Genomic DNA, 17098 nt, shown 5'->3' with positions numbered 1-17098 from the left:
CATTTGTTTCTGGCCAAAAAGGTGTTTTGTGTTGTTGTTGAAACAGAGTCCTTGATTTTCTGATCCATCTGCCCCAACCTTCCCAGCACCGGGCAGGCAGTGTCTGCTTAGCCTGACAGTTGTACAAGCATGTTTTGATGAGTTAATCTGACCCATTTTACACTTAGAAATCTTATTTATTGCCTGAAAACCATGTCACGAGAAGAGGGGCGGAGGAGGAGCCCCTTCGTGTACTAGAGACGTGTCAGAAGGAGAGCAGGCTGAAGGGTAGTGAGAGTCTTGATAAATCCTGGACAGAGAGAAAAGGACAACAGTGGGAGACCTTGGAGAGACTACTGCGACCACCTGGATGTGATGTGGAATGAGAGACTAAAAACCACGAGGGAATACACGCTAACTGTGGGAGTTGTTTAATGACACCGTAGTTAGGGCAGAGAATGTTCTCTACCACTGCATGCTGAAGCGCTGGGGGAGGGGAGTGGTCACAGGCACATGATTTGATTTGAAATACTCCCCAAATTCTGCATATTAAACTGATCTGATGACCATGGAGATACCCTTTCTGCTTCCCTGATGGTTTGGAGGTGTTTAAAGTTTTAAACTCTTAAAGAGAAGCTGAAACAAACAAGCAAAGCAGGCTTTCCATAGCTGGGAAGTTTCTTTGGTTCTGTGTTAGAGATGTGATGGGAAACATGATGACTTTGCTGGACCCATTAGGGTTGGTCTGTCCCTGGTGGCCAGTGCATGGGCGGGGACATGAGGGCCCCTGAGTACATGGGAGCTGCAGTAATTCCTCCTGCTTGCCCTCTGAAGTGAGATGGACGCTTGTGGCAGCTGGGCTATAGAGAATATCAGGGTAAGAATCTCATGTCCTTTGAACTGAACAAAAGAGAGAGGGGAGAGGAGAGAGGGAGAGAGACAGAGAGAGGGGGGAAGACAGAGAGACAGAGAGAGACAGAGAGAGACACACACAGAGAGAGACACACACAGAGAGAGACAGAATGAAAAAAGGAGACAATAAATCAAAAAGAAGCCAGAAAGTAAGCCATAAGTCACATGCCATAGTCTTGTTCCTTCTCAGGAAGCTTTGTTTCCATGGTTGGACCTCAAAAGATATATCAAAAATCACTAATGAGAAAAACATCACCCCATTTGTCCCCTGCCCCCACCTCCACCTTTCTCAGACACAGTCCTTGACACAACTCACCCGAGTCTGGGAACGATCCTTAATCCACGAAGAAGCTGCATGTGTCTCAGGTGCCCAGTGACTTCCTGGAAATCCAGAACCATTGCCTCTTTGTCCCCTCAGGCACAGCTGCTCTGGGATTCCTTAACAACCAGGACCACACACAGGAAACAGTATTTTTTTTTTTGAGACAGGTAGGTCAACTTTTTTTACTAGGTCAACCAGGTAGCCTTATACTCTCAGAGATCCACTTGCTGCTGGGAGTAAGGGTGTAGTGTGTGTGTGTGTGTGTGTGAGAGAGAGAGAGAGAGAGAGGAGAGAGAGAGAGCGAGCGAGCGAGAGAGAGAGAGCGAGAGAGATGCCCAACAAGAGAGCTTGGATATGAACCACACATAGGAAGGAAAAGGGTAGGACTCACGGTGCCAGTGACAGCTGCCATGCCAGCAACGTAGGTGACAGAGGGGAGGGTGTTTATAGTGCCTGGGGTGGTTATTGCTACAGGAAGGGGAGAATGGCAACCACCCTTGTTACTGTTCATGGGTCGAATGTTTTCAAATGCCCTGGTCTCAGGAGACAAGCTTTCACCTTGGTCCTTGACATATAGAAATCTTATGAATCAGCAGCATCCTGGCCCCACCCCCAATCCTGTCTTGACTCCCTAGAGCCATCAGTTCTGGGCATCATCTGGACTGGCATCTATAATCACCTCGTAGAATCCTCTTAGGCCCATGATAGGCACCTGTGAAAATGGTTGAACATGAACTGCATACCACACATTCAGTTTTATCTTAATAAAATTATAGATTTATTTATTTTTCTTAAGAAGAAAGGTATCCCACTCGAGATCCGGCGCCCAACAGATTTCAGTATAAACTTGAAAGTGAGGAGCATCATCCTTCTCAGAGTGTCATGGTTTTACCATGTCGTCAATTCCCGCTCTCATCCTCCTTCCAACCAAACCAGATCCACTTTTACCACCTCATTATCTGGCAGAGTCTGAGCTCACACAGGGGTCAGCAGGCTACTTCCTCCACAGCACTGTGAGCCAGCCTGGAAGCACAGCCCATGGTGGGTAGGGCTAGCCTCTTCTTCTACAGTGATGTTCATTCGTTCTCCTGGCTCATGTATATTAAAACTCACCTTTGTTCTGGAACTGTTTCTACCGGTGATGTTTTTCTGTGGTCTATTATCTGCTTAACTCAGAGTTTTGAAATAATGCCATTTTACTGTGTTTTAAGTTTAATGGGAGATCTTAAGGGCGGGTCTTCTCGAAGTGGAGAAATGGATTCCCATGTATGCAATATGTTAATGAAGGGCCTGAAGGAAGAGGGGGAAAAGGAAGAGTGGGGCAACGGGTGGAAGATGGGAAGAAATCAAGCAAGGGAGCAAGTGGAAGCCACACCCCAGCCTCCAAGGCCCAGCCTCCGCCTGATCCTGCAGAGTTTGTTCACTAGCCTTTTATTATCTCGTAGCAGTGAGCTACTGGCTGGACTTAGAGGAGGATAAACCTGAAGCATTTTCAGCTCAGGGTAGGTATGGGGAAAGCTGGGTCAGATGCTGCGTTGACAGAGGAACAGTGGGCTAGCAGAAACAGGGGACGCGGAGAACTGCAGGTGTCAAAATTGCCTGCCATAGAGAGAAGGCTACCGAATTGTTTCCTCCCAGTACAGTCCAAATATTTCCCATCAAATTTTTACTATCCATTTTTCTCTTCATTATATTTTTATACATTTATGTGCGTGCGCGCGCATGCACACTTGAGTCACGGAGGGCTCATATAGAGGACAAAGGACAACTTGTGGGAGTCAGTTTTCCTCCCATTCTGTGGGTTCCAGGGATTGAACCCAAGTCTCCAGGCTTGGTGGCAAGCGCCTTTCCCCCGAGGAGTCATCTCACTGGCCCTGCTATTTTCTGAATGCTCTGGCTGAGCTAATTTTGAATCGTTCTGGCCCTGGATCTATAAACAGACTTCTTCATGTCAGACCTCCCTTCCTTCCGCCACACCCCTCAGGGTACGCTAGCAAATTCAGAAAGTCTCAGTGGTGTGGTTGAATTAAAAAGGCTCGAGAGTGATTGATTTCTACTGTTAAATAATTGTTTAAATAACGACACCACAGTGCCGCAAAAGGAATCTCCAGTTACTCCACTAAAACCTGGGAATGATACATCTGCTTAACTGGTGCTGGGCCAGAGAGGGGATCCCAAAGCGAGCTACACTATGGATTGACTCAGAGAGTGACATCTGATTTTCGTGGGCTGTTTTTTCTTTAAAAGCGGTGTGTCAACATCGCTTCGCTTCTAAATTCCAGGGTTCTGTACACTCCTTAAAAAAAAAAAAAATGAGCAATGCTTGATGGGCAAAGTAAAAACAGAAAACTAGAAAAATCTGGATAAAATGGAGGAAGTTGCCAACAGGTCATACGGTATAAACCAGTAATTAGACATCACCCGAAGTGTAACACCACCTCTTCGATGATGAGTTGGGGGGAAATAAAAATACTCTATTTTAAACAAACATTATATATATATATATTTATATGTATACTTTTTACATATAGTAGACCCAGTGATATCTGTAGCATTGTAAAAACTTATGTACAAATAACTTCTTTTTTTTTTTTAGACATTACATATACATCAGCACCGTAGTAAAAACAAAACAAAATGACCTCATTAAAATCTACCACTCTATTAGTTGGTCCTCAGGCTGAGCACTTGCTGGAGGCTTTCCAAGGACAATGGCGCCCACTCTCTCCACCTCCAGTTTCTCTTTGCTTATATATTTCTTTCCTGTAACCTGGCAGGGAAAGGTGATACATCTGTATTCTGATTTCTCACTTTACTATTTTTTTTTAATTATTATTTTTTTTGGTTTCCAGTGTCTCCACTCAGTTTCCCTAGAGGCAGTAACCCCCACCTCCCCCATTCTGGGGGTTCACAGTCACCCACCACCTCTTTGGAGAGGCTCACAGCCCCTCCCCCTGGTGCCTCCGGCTTTACTTCCTGTCAGAGCAGGTCTGGAACTCTTGGGGCTATGGAGACCAGAGCCACAGTGCTCCGGCAGCAACCTTCTACACCTTCTCGGGACGTTCTTGGGTATGGCCGATACAGTCTCCAAGGCTCCGGTCTTCTGGTGTGAGAGGGACGTGAAGACAGAGAAGGAAGCCAGTTTGTGGGATGTATGTGTGTGCAACACCATGAAAAAAATGCCACCTGACCTCCAAGATGGGCTTGTGGGAGGGGAGATACAGAGCGAGAGACAAGGCTTGTGACCACAGAGGCTGTTAATTCCTTTTTAGTTTTCACGTCGGGCAGGTATGTGCACTACCAAGAAAACCGCGGCACAGCCTTCAAGATGGGGACCGCATCTCCCTCTCTTTAGCGTCGGAACTGGTTAAGATGGAGTTATGAGTTTTCAGCTTTTCCATTTCTAGCATTTGATATTTGCCTTTCTGATGACGGGGTTGATTCTGGAGCGTCATTGCTGGCACCACCCGAAAGGACGCCAGGCCATTCTTCCCTGGGGATATCCGAAGTGTGGGTATAATGCATAAGCCTGCAGATTTTTATCAGTGTACCCCACTTGGCTCCTGTGGAGATCTCCGTATGCCAGACACTGTCTAAATTCTTCTTGTACTTACTTTGACTTTGCCCCAGGGCTTCCCTTCCTGTAGGGAGAAGTAAAGGCAGGCTGGCACAGAGGCCAGGACGAGAGGCAGTGGTGAGGGAGGAAGGGGCTGGGCTGGCAGACACTGAATCCAGCAGGGGCCTCTCCAAGCTATGGTCACAAACATATGAAAACCAGCTAGATGCGTCGAATCAGATGGGGCCTCCAGGAAGCTCAGCGCAACCTAGAGCGATGGCCACCATGGCCACTGGCAGAAGTTGACCTTCAGGGCTACCAGATGGGCCCTTCTCAAGTATAGCTGTCAATCCTGGTGAGGGGGCTGGCAGCAACACCTTACCATTCCTGAGGGTCATCGCTGGGCAGGAGACAGATAGCCCTGCAGGATCCTTGCTTGTCTCCCTTGGGCCAGCTCAGGCGAGTCCACTGTTCTTCGTGCCTGCCTCCAAATCCAGGAACACGTCTGGGAGTAGACATCTCCTTCCATCCAGCATTCGGAGGGTTTCTGACCCGTGCACACCGCCTGTGTGTCTCCCAGCATCCTCCGGCTGGGCTTCCTCTGGCTGAGGCTCCATCTCCGAGGTCTCGGGAACTGAGGCAGGCAGGTCTAAGGGGACCTTATCTTGGGCCACAGTCCCTCTGGGTCGGAACGACTCTTTCTGGACCAGTGGGTCCCAGGGCGCTTAGCAGAGGAACTCTTGCTGCCTCGACTTACTCCTCTGCAACCCACATCTCTTCTCTGCAAGCAGGTATCCGCGTGACCTCTCTACTTGATTGCTCTGTGGAAGGCAGGTGGACTGAAGCCCCCATGGAGCTGGGGGTTGACACCTGTACCTTCTCTACTGTCAGCCAGCTGTCGTTTTCTCAGTTTACGTGGGTCAAAAAAACAAAAAAATCAAGGATGGGGCACCATCCTGGTTCTTTCCCGCCTGAGAGGCTTCCGCCACTACAGCTCTCGGGCCCCTCCCGACTAGGGGTTACTAAAGAGTTCATCAAGCTCTTGCATCCACTCATCCCCTGGACCACTTTTGATGATGGAGTCCACCAGGTCTGTACTGTCCGGGAGGCCAGGGAAGGAAGCCCCAGCACCCTCACCGCTATAACTGTAGGACACGTCCTGAGCGGGGTTCCGCTCGTAGGCCTGGCCTTGGCTGCTCGCGGCAAAGCTGCTGCCCGCTATCTGCTGCTGGGCTGGGGGCTGGCTGAATGCCGCCATGCCAGGGACACCCTGGTTCAGACCAGACATGACCAACGGCCTCACTTGACTGGTACCTTGCTGCCCTGCAAGTGGTGGCATCATCGGACGGCCCATAGCTGCTGGGTTGAGGGTTCTCACTGCGCCGGTGTTAGCGTCCATGACTGACTGGCTCAGTCCCTGTGGGAAGTGTTGTTTCGTCAGTCTTGGCTGACCAGCTTGGAGCGGGTAGCTGGCGCCATTGTTGAATGGTCCCAACTCTCCACTAGTCCTCCCAGGCACTCCCTGCAAGCCCCTCTGTGGCCAGTTCTGCGCTCCTTGCTGGATGGTTCCCATGACACTCTGAAGCCTTGGTGGGCCTTGGGGCCTCGGCAAGGCCTGGCCCATGGATCCTTTCAACTGCTGGTGCTGCTGGGTCAGAGCCGAGTTCACCAGCATGCTCTGACCAAAGCCACTCACCATGCCTACTCCTTGGCCAGAGGCAGGCTGCCTGGGTCCCTGGGCTTGGCTGTGTGGGACGCTCATGCCACTTTGGTTCGGGTGCTGCAACATTTGGGTCATTCCTGTGCTCATGTTGTACATTCCGGGTTGGTTGGTTGGAGGGGCATTATAAGGGGTCAGTCCTATTTCTGACGGGGCTGCTGCTGTGGCCATTGTCCCTGGGTTCTGGGAAGGTCCCATTCCCATCATGCCTGCATTCTGTGCCATCAACCTTGACGTTCGCATGTTCTGGAGGGTTGCCTGGTTTCTCACGGCGGCTATATCCTGGGGTGAACCTACATGGAGAGAAAGGACAGCCATCACCCGCTATTCTCTGTACCAGGATCTTGCAAGGTATTCTTGGACTCTACCTTGGGAATGACAGCCATGTATAGGAAAGGATTGACTGCAATAATAAACCTCCATAAAAGGTCATTACTTACATGGTTATAACATGTGAGTTGTGAAAATTTTGCCAAGTATTGAAAAGTACAGTCAGAAATTAAAGTCACCCGAATCCCAGCATCCAGAGACGATCCCTGCCAACTCTTATTTATATTTAAATAGACACAGAAAATTGAGGTCATGCCCCCGTGTTCTGTTTGTTCATGTTCAGAGGCAAATCATTCCCTATTTTGGGTTTTATGCCATCAAGTCAGTGGGATACCATCTCTTTGGGTGTCCGGAGAATGTACCACGGGCTAAATTGAGGGTGGTGGCAGATGTCTGTAAGCCTATCAACCTGGAGGACAGGGAGGTGTGAGGATTGTGAACGCAAGCCTGGGCCACACAGCGAACTCCAGGTTGGCCGGAAGAATACAGTGGAATTCTGTATCAGCAAGGGGGAGGGGGATGAAGAAGAGGAGAGGATGGGGAAGAATAAATAATGTCTGTTTGCTGCATATTCTCTTTATGCAGTGGAATTCAGTTCAGTAGAGAATCCACTCAATGAAGTCCCCATTTGACTGTTTTTTTTTCCCCTTTAGGACTTGAGTAGGATTGGGGGTAGAAGGTCATTACCGCTGCTTACAAGCCATTTGACCAACGAGACAGATTTACTTTGTAGCTCTCTATGAGCTTTCGTGTCCGACTCATCATTGACCTGTGTCTGCAGCCAGAAAAAGAAGCCATCCTGTCTCTTGTTACTTGGCAAAGAATCTCACGTCTTTCTGTAGCAAAGCTCACAGTTTTGGATTGGGAATCATTCCGCACCCCATGCCCCTTCTTGTCCCTCCCTCCCCTCCCTTCTCCTCCTCTCTGTACTAAGATGACTGTCTAGTCATGCAAACAAGACTGATATTGGGGCCGACAAGCACTAGCTTGTCAAGGTTGCTCAACAATCAAAATACTTTGTAGCCTCAACAAAGGAGAGCGGTCTGAGTCTTGCTACTCCACTTCACCCTGAGAGCCTCTCTGTGACCACCAAGGACCAGCAGGCATCACAGGGGTCCTTCAGGAATCCTTTATGGTTGCTTCTTTTAGTTTGCCAATTATTCGGTTAGCTGGTTACTACCCGGATATAAAGAGAGCGTGCAAAGCAATTCACTGGCTGCAGACCTGCAAGGAGTCAGGGCCAGGAGATATCCAGTGGCCTCACCTTGGAACTGATTGACCTGCTGCACTGGGTATGGAGTCCGCTGCTGCTGGAGGTGCTGGCGGGGCAGGTGTGACTGCTAGAACGACAGAAGAGAAGCGGGAGGTGAGACGGGACAGCACACGGCTGAGTGCCTGCCAGCTTTGACGAAGGCGGTATATTATCGTTTCCCCCAAACTCAAGTTTGTGTGGGAAAACAACATGCATGTAGGCAAGGGCTGCAGAAAGTGAACGAGTGAGCAGATTTTTACGACGTGGAAACACCAAGAAAACTAGTCCCACCCTAAACTCCAGAAAAGGATGCCGCTAGAAGCTCCTGTCATTCCTCTCCCTTGACCGAGAGCACCATTAGCTGAACTTTAACCCACATGGACTACTCATCGCGGAGTCTGTACTTTCCTGAACCCAAGTCGTACAATGAGGACTCTGAGCTTGACGGTTTCCATTTCTCAGAAGATGGATTCCTTCACGCTGAGATGCATGGCTCATCTTCGCCACCGCCTAGGAGTCTACTGTATAGCTAGCTGGACCACAGCTTACTGTTTCGACTAGAGACAGCCATTTAGGGGGTCGCTCGTCTGGGGCTGTGGCAGCTAGCACTGCTGTGACATAGCCTTTGCTGATGTGTTCTTGCATTCCTGGTGTTTGCCTTGCTGTCTCGAGCACCAAGTGAAGCAATTTTAATTTTGATTTTCCAGTATCAGCCTGACTGCTCTCCTTGGCACTATGGGGACCTGGCTCAAAGGGACAAACAATGACTTTTTAATGACCTAAGTAGATGCTGTGGGTACAGGAAAATAGGCTCCTCAAGACACACGCGCACACACACACACACACACACACACACACACACACACACATCTTATTCCCATGAAGTCACATCACCTGTACGGTACATGTCTACAAGTAAAATACTCTGAATTTGGCCAGGCAGGGTGGCACACGCTTCAATCCTAGCACTTGAGAGGCAGAAGCAGGTGGATCTCTGTGAGTTCGAGGCCAGCCTGGTCCACAAAGTGAGTACCAGGATGGCCAAGGCTACAATGAGAAACCCTGTCTCAAAAAGCTAAAAAACAGAGAAGCAAAAAACCCCTCTGAATTTGCTGCTCTGAAGCGGACAGTGGGATTCCACTTGTTCTAGGAGGCGGAGGCCCACCTTTTACCAGCTTTTAGTCTTTCTTCTTTGCCGTAGGGGGCAGTCTGTTCTAGAAGCATAGTTACCAACGCGCCGGGCAGGCTGTTCCATCATTTCCATGTGCAAAGGGGAGAGACACAGGGCAAGGGGAAAGAGCAGGGATGGAGGCTTTGAGTTCTCGGTTGGCCATCAAGTACCCATGTGACCTTCGATGCCACTTTACCTCTTCCCGGCAGCTGCTGAATAATCACTAAGTACTTATCATCTGTGAGGGCCAAAGAGAACATGCAACCAGATCCCTGCTCTTCAGAGTGTTCGTTATAAAAATAACACCCACCGGCTACTTCTTACCACATGCGTTTTCTTCTATTTTCTCTCTCATGTTTGTTCCTGGGCAGGTCTGTAATTTTCCATTTTTTTTTTCTTTATTTTCCTCTGAAAGGCCAGCCAGCATTCTGGCATCCAAAGGAAAAAAAAAAAAAACCAGAAACATCCTCTGCCCTGTTGACCCCAGCCTGTGTGTCTACCGTAGGATTCTACACAAAAGAGATTAATCAATGCATAGACCATTATGAGCGTAGGCCAGAGACCACGCAACCCTTTCAGGCAATAATGCAAGGACATTATTGAGAGCGAGTTGAGCTTTCAAAAGTTTCTGGGGAGATAGCTGAGTGAGCAAAATAATTAACTGCCTCAGAAGCCTAGGCCCTGAGTTTGAGTCCTAGAGCTCAGGGCTTTGTTTTTGTTTTATTTTTGTTTTTGTTTTTTAAGCAGCTGTGGTGTAAACCCAGGGCTAGGGAGGCAGAAACAGGCGGTTCTCTGGTCAAACAGTCTGAGCTAGTTTGAAAGCTCCAGGCCTGGAGAGACCCTGTATTAATAAACAATGTGGAGCGTGCCAGAAGAACACTATCTGTACTTGATCTATGGCCTCCACGCGTAAAACACACACACACACACACACACACACACACACACACACACACACACACACGTTTCTCCTTGTCAAATTTCCTATACAGCCTACAAGGTTTCTGGCCTCATTTACAGGGAGGAATACGTCTGCGGCAGGTTAGGGTGTGGCCCAGCATCAGGTTTGGCTCTACCCTGTTCTAAGTCTGTGGTCTCCAACCACAGGAGCTCCTCCCCAGCTTCAGTCCTCCCTGACTGAACCTTGACTGGAACCTTGGATGGGAAGTTCTGTTCAACCCGTGTGAATGGAGGAGAGGGACATGCTGCGTGCTTGCCGAGAAGAAGGCGTTAGCCTCGGTCCCCACCTGCTTTGAACCTTCTCGCTCTGACTGCCAGGCCAGCTGAGTTGCTGAAGACAGGCAGGATCTCAAACCCCTGTTACCCCTCACACGGACTTTCAGGAAACACGAGTGTTTCCAATATACCGCTCCCAGTACTGAAGGTGCTGGGGCATGCTTACTATGCAGAGACTGAGAAAAATCACAGAGTCAGTGTGGTGCCGATGTGTCCATCAAATTTACTCTCAGGGCTGGGTGCAGCTCCGCACAGAGCACTTGCCTCACACATGTGAGGCCCTGGGTTCCATTCCCAGCACTGCCAACTATAACAGCGAAGAAATCTCAAAGGAGAAAGCCAAGACCGTCCCACCGAGCAGCCCAAATCACCTGCACTCATAAGCAACCCACACGGCACAGGCAGGCAAGACGTTACAGTGACATGGGCGGCACATGGGGCTGCAGCTTTTCTACAACAATCCCTGATGCTGTCATGTGTCCTGTGAGCCATTCCCATTACATTTGTGCGCATGGTTTCCTAAGGAGTTGGCATGGCATGATTTCAAGTCATCTTTAAGACAGGAAATTATGTAAACCTAACCTGCTAGATAAAGAGAGGCTGTTTTTTTTTAAAATTATGCATGTGCTTGTGTGTGTGCGCGCACACACACACACACACATGAACATATACATGTGTGTGGTGTGTGCTAAGGCATTAATGTGGATGGGACAGGACAACCTCTGATATTCATCCTCACCTTCTATCTTGTTTGAGATAGGGTCTCTTGCTTGCTTCAATATGCCAGCTAGCTGACCTGGTAGCTTCTGAGGGTCCCCATGTTCCCCTGCCCCACTGTAGGGTAGGAATGTTGTGATTACAGATGGGAGCTGTATTATAATATTATATATTATAATAATGCACCTGGTATTAAATGCACATCTTCATGCATTTTATCCATCTCTTCAGCCTTACTTGATTTATTTGTTCAAAATCACAGTAACTGGAAAAGAATGGATAAGTCCTGACCCTGAACCAAGCGATTTCAACTTGGTCCCTCCTAATTTGTGCCTCTAGCTGCTAAGGCAACTCAGTTTCCTTCTTCCTCCGTGTTTTCCAGGGAGTTCCACTTCATTTATAGTTCTGAGGGCTTTCTGTCTCCTTGTCCGGAGGCAAGGGTCTGACACACCTCTTCCAGCCATCTTCACTTCCCTTTCATTCCTTCCCCAGGACTCCGCCGAGTGGGCTATGCTGTGACTTGGGAGCACACCCCTGGGTGGGTACAGAGGAGTTCTGCCTGGCCACCTTGCCTCCTTCTGGGCCTTGGCTGCCGCACGCACATCAGCAATCATTTCTCAGGGCACCAGGCACACCTGAAAATGTCCTGGGTTTGGTGGAGGAGAGATTTACAAAGCCCAGAGTCCCTCAGCAGCTCCATTTATCACTGCTGGAGAGATATTAGCACCGCTCCTTGTCAAACACCTTATACGGGGTGAGCGGGATAGAGGGTTGTTTGTACAGTGGCTGCCAGGTGGCCGACTGACCTTGGGAAAAAGGGAGATAATTACATAGCTGCTCGGGAACAAAAGCAAAAAAACGAGGAACATTAGCACGCTATACTCAACAGGACACCTTTTTCTCTTTGGTGGTGTTTGTGACTGCTGCTCCTGGTGGGTAGGGACCTTGATGTGCCTGCATCCTACTCAGCGCCTTGAAGAGGAAATTCCAAAATTCTAATTCTATTAGGAGCGAGAATGAGCAAGAGTCAGAGTAATGCTGGGCCTCCCAGACAGCCTCGCACCTGTGATACAGAGCCTGCCTGCCTGGTGAGTGCACACAGGGGCCGTCAGGGGATCTCTTGTGGACAGTTCTAGGCGATTCCTTGGGATAACACTAAATCAGGCACTGGCGTCTCTGTAAACAAAACAAATCAAAGCCTACAGGGCAGTCTGCAGGGAAGGCTTTCTTCCAGAGATGGAGGAGTTATATGGCTGGGGCAGAGAAGGCGGCCTTCCTTTAACTCACAGATTGCCTGAGCTATAGGCAAAGGTTGGGACTTTCTCCAATTGCACCCTCTCCTCAACTCTGTCCAAGTTCCCGGACAGTTCTCCACCTTGTAATATTACCAGGCTACCATTTACAACCAATTCAGTAGAATTCTCCACTCTTTCCTTCTGAATTGTTTTTATTTGGTGTGTGTGTGTGTGTGTGTGTGTGTGTGTGTGAGAGAGAGAGAGAGAGAGAGAGAGAGAGAGAGAGATCAACCCTGAGTTTCATTCTTCAGGGGCCATCTACCTGTTTTGTGAGACAGGACCTGGCTAGCAAACCCCAGGGATCCACCTCCCCAGTGCTGGAAGGAAGATGGAGCACCGCCATGCCTGGCTTTTACACAGGTTCTGCAGGTAAACCAAGGTCCTTCTGCTTGCATGGCAAGCCCCTTAGCAACTGAACTACCTTCCTAGCTCACAAATTATTTGTATGATTACTATTTAGCTTGCTGCTAGCAATATCAAGGCCTAGGGTAGCTGTGAGCTAGCCCCTACTACAGGCTGATTATAAAGACCCCTGTACCCGAAATCAGGAGGAAGGGGGTTGGTATGGATGGAAGAACTGTCTTCAGGAAACAGGCCTTCAAATCGATGGTTAAAGCCTGTCTTTAAAGACCAAACTAATTAATGATGCCTAGCTAATTGAAAAGGCGTAACTTGCACAGGTTCTTCTAGGCTCCTGAGAAGGGCTGGTCTATGAGCATCTAAACAGGGACAATGGTGCCTTCCTCACAAACAGCAGGTGCCAAGTAAGTGCTTGCTGAATTGATGGCTAACACCTTGTGGGGAGGGGTGTCACCTACCTGCTCAGCCAGGATCTGCTGCTGCTGCTGCTGCTGCTGCTGCTGCTGCTGCCTCTGCTCCCGAAGGAACTGTTGCTTCTGATGCTCCATCAGCTGGGCTCGTTGATCCATTAGCATCTGCTTCATTATGGCTGCTTGCGGCTGGCCGCCTAGAAAGCCAAGTCCTCCAGGACTGGCTCCTGAGACCATGCTGCTCGACCCCGGCGGTGGCACAGAGTTCTGCATGGGGCCCGCGGTCCTGGGAAGACCAGCTGCATGCTGCTCCTAGAAGGACCAGGAGAAAGCAATTTAGAAATTCTGCTGGGACGCTTCCTGTCATTTCATGGGAAACTTCTCTTGAGGGAAATAGGGTCCTAGCTTGGGGATTCTAGGGGTCCTGAGTGGTACTCATAATACTGCCAGAAAACCATCTTGTAATTCTGCATAAGAACCGTCACGCTGGCCTCACCATAGCAGAACTGGAGAGGCGACAGAGGCAGGGAACAGCAACAGAGAATGGGTCTGTTTCCGATGGGATGTCATGGTGGCTATGCACTGGGATTTCTCTAAAGAAGGGAAATACAGCCTCAGGCTGGGCTCACCCTAAGTCTCAAAGGCAACATCCACCCCTGCCTTTCCTGATAACCCTACGTCTTCCAGTCTACGTTGCTAAAATGAACATCTTAGTAAACAGGAGTGACATACACAGAAGACACTTACTGACAGAGTGCAATAATAAACAGACCTGATGCTGGATGTTAGTTTAATCAAACCAAAACACCCGCTCTCGTACATGTATGAGTGAGCGCATTCACATGTGTGCCTGCGTGTCCATTTTAAATTCTCTCAGGCTTTTGATAGTAGGAACTGAAATGTTTTATTTTGATCAAAGTATATAACCCTTTCTTTTGTTTGTTTTTTGTTTTTTTGAGACAAGGTTTCTTTGTAACCCTGTAACCTTAGCTGTTCTGTTCTGAAACTCACTCCGTAGACCAGGTGGGCCTCAAACTCAAGAGATCCACCTGCCTCTGTCTTCTGAGTGCTGGATTAAAGGTGTGCGCCACCACACCCGAAAAGCTATATAATCTTAAAAGAGGGATTTCTTGGAAAGAGAAAGGGGTTCCATTGGAGGGGGAAGGACGTGAGAGGATAATGGCAAGGAAATGTGATCAAAGCACTATATATATATATATATATATATATGTATGTATATATATGTATATATACATACATACACACACACGTATATGTATATATATACACACATACACACATATATATGTACATATACACACATGTATGTATATACACACATACACACATATATGTATATATACACACATACACACATATATGTATATATATACACACATACACACACATATATATGTATATACATATATATGAAGTGAAAGGAAAACATTTTTAAAAGCAATGTAATCTCCCAATCTCTTTAAAAATAGAATTGTGTCTCATGTGTCTGGGGCAATTTCAGCACTGGGGCCTGGACGGGGACTCTTGACTCTATAATTAGTTGTCAGAGAGCTGACAGAAACTTTTAGGGAACGGCCCCTAGGGAAGAGAGTTAATGGGGCAAACAGCTAATCCCACAGAGCCCAGGGGCTATCTGGAAAAATGCCCCCAAGAGGGACATCTACGTAGCTGGACAGTGGCCACCACCAAGGGGAGAAAGCTAACAGGCACAGAAGGTTTGTAGACACAAAATTCAGTTTCTAGACACTTCTATCGACACCCCGGCAAAGGCAAATGCTGTCTGAACGCTCTGTGAAAGTCTTTCCAGGTCACTGGTGTCAAGCAACTAATCTGAGCACAGAGACACTCCACTGTAATGGCACTCACATAAGGACAGGAGCTGCACTACCATGAGATGGTCTCATGGGGCCTAATAAGAGGAATCAATGGGAATAGCCGCCATTATTTTAAGGCATAATCCAAATTGGACTTTAATATAGCCTCTGCTTTAGAGTCGCTACTGTTTTAATATAGATGCGGTTGATCGTGCTGGCAATTTCATCTCAAAATACAGACATACACTTATGTTTGCATCTCTGAGGCTAGTATGGGATTGATTCCCCACAATCCTGGCTTGGCTGGGCCTCCCGGTACTGACCCAGGCAGGTGGTCCTTCCTGGCGGGGTTCCTCCTACATTGCATGTCTAGACTCCCGCCTCCCTGCATCCAAACAAAATGTACCAGTTCTATCTATTGCCCCAGAAACAGGAGCCAAGGGAGCTATGGTTCATTTGCATAGTTCAGGCTACACCAGTAACAGGACAGTCCATAAGAGAACCGGGGTGCTGACTTTGAGTCTACGTCAAACGTTCTTCCCACTCTGGGAAAGTTCCCTGAACTTTGAGACCACAGTGTCAAGCACACATATTAGAACATCGTGTAGACTAAATATGAAATATGTTGCTCATAAAAATATTGTGTTGTATTTTTTGTGTGTAAGTGCTAGCTAAATTACGTGTCTATACGTGCTCCTATGTACCGGCCCCCACAGAGGTTCGAAGAAGGCGTTGGATCCCTTGGATCCAGAATTATGGGCAGCTGTGAGCCTCCTGATGTGGGTGCTGGAAACAAAATTCTGGCCTGAGAAGATCCGCTTAACTCCTAACTGCTGAGCCATCTCAATAATCCACGATACATGCTTTTATTTATGCGTGCTCTCTATAATAAGGTTGAGAGCTATGAGATATTTTTAATGTCAATAAAAGGCCTTATGCTAAAAGATAGGTGTTCTGCATGGCTGTGAGGATCTAGGTCCACGAGCGAGTTCCCAGTTCCCTTACCTTCCAGTTCTGGCTACCTGTCTCTAAGCCCTTCTTCCTTCAGGATCAAGTTGTTTCTTGACACCTTGAGAGACAAATGGCCGGCCAACTTAACACTTTCTCAAATGAGTTAACACTTGAGTGGAGCTGGCCAACTGGCAGAGGGCAGATAATAGTTTTTCTTTCATGTATTTCAGTCTATTTAATATTTCCTGGTTTTGATGAAAAGATTTGAAGGGGAAATGTGACCGAAGGAAAGACAACACTTTCTTTAGCTTGTTTGTGAAAGGGTGGCCCTGGAGAGGGGGGCCTTGTTTCTCTTCCTGCACTTTGAGATTTTATTGCACCTGAGAGCCCCTGCACTGAGGAATGTACTCAGAAGTGGAGGACCTGTTTCCCCAGCCTTCTCTCCCCTGGGAAAACACGTGAGGCAAAAAAGGTGATGATGTTCAGCCTGCCAGCCACATTTTGTCCCTGTGGACACAGTGAAGGTATCACCTCCGGGGTTACTTCCATTCCCCAAATGGTCCTGTCCCCAAAGTTCTTAGGGTACTCCAAGCAGACTACAAGACCCAATGGCTAGAATGTAGCCTTCCTAAGGCAACATCTTTAGGACCTTCTCAGCAAGCAGCACACAGGTGTGTGTGTCCCAAAGTGTAAAAGCGCACCGTGACTGCCTTTCCAAACCAAGCTGCTGTGGGCTGTTGTTTGGCTGTTTATGTCACACGGCTTCTTTTAACCCCGACTCTAAGTGGGCTTAATGAGAAAGAGCCTGTCAAATTCAAGGATTCCAGGTCCCTGCTCTTGTTTCTAAGGAGGGGGACACACTGAGTTGTGCAATTAGAGAAAAACAGAGTGAGCTTTCGTCACGCGACATGCAATGCCTGGGAGCCAAATGATGCAGTATTTTTAGTTTTAATTACTGGTTTGTTCTCCACTCCCAGCCCAGCGACCTCCCTTGCTTTCCACCCCAGAATCTTAATACACTCGCTCCCCATCGCATCCAATTTGCTACGCAG

The 17098-nt window shown here is 48.2% G+C and overlaps 1 protein-coding gene across 1 annotated transcript in view; it reads right to left on the bottom strand.

Moving 5' to 3' along the window:
• Window positions 1-4765: 4765 nt before the first annotated feature.
• The window catches only part of Maml3 (mastermind like transcriptional coactivator 3), a 415315-nt gene continuing 402982 nt past the window's right edge, over window positions 4766-17098 (bottom strand). Inside the window, exons 3-5 of the mRNA XM_038348433.1 lie at window positions 13309-13572; window positions 8084-8159; window positions 4766-6782 (exon numbers count right to left, since the gene is read on the bottom strand). Of these exons, the coding sequence (XP_038204361.1) occupies window positions 5782-6782; window positions 8084-8159; window positions 13309-13572 (1341 nt within the window). The 3' untranslated portion in view covers window positions 4766-5781. The remainder of the gene's footprint in view (window positions 6783-8083; window positions 8160-13308; window positions 13573-17098) is intronic.

Source organism: Arvicola amphibius, chromosome 11 (assembly GCF_903992535.2).
Source record: "Arvicola amphibius chromosome 11, mArvAmp1.2, whole genome shotgun sequence".
NCBI lineage: Eukaryota > Metazoa > Chordata > Mammalia > Rodentia > Cricetidae > Arvicola > Arvicola amphibius.
Note: the sequence above shows the minus strand (reverse complement) of the source record. Positions and strands in the feature narration are given on the sequence as shown.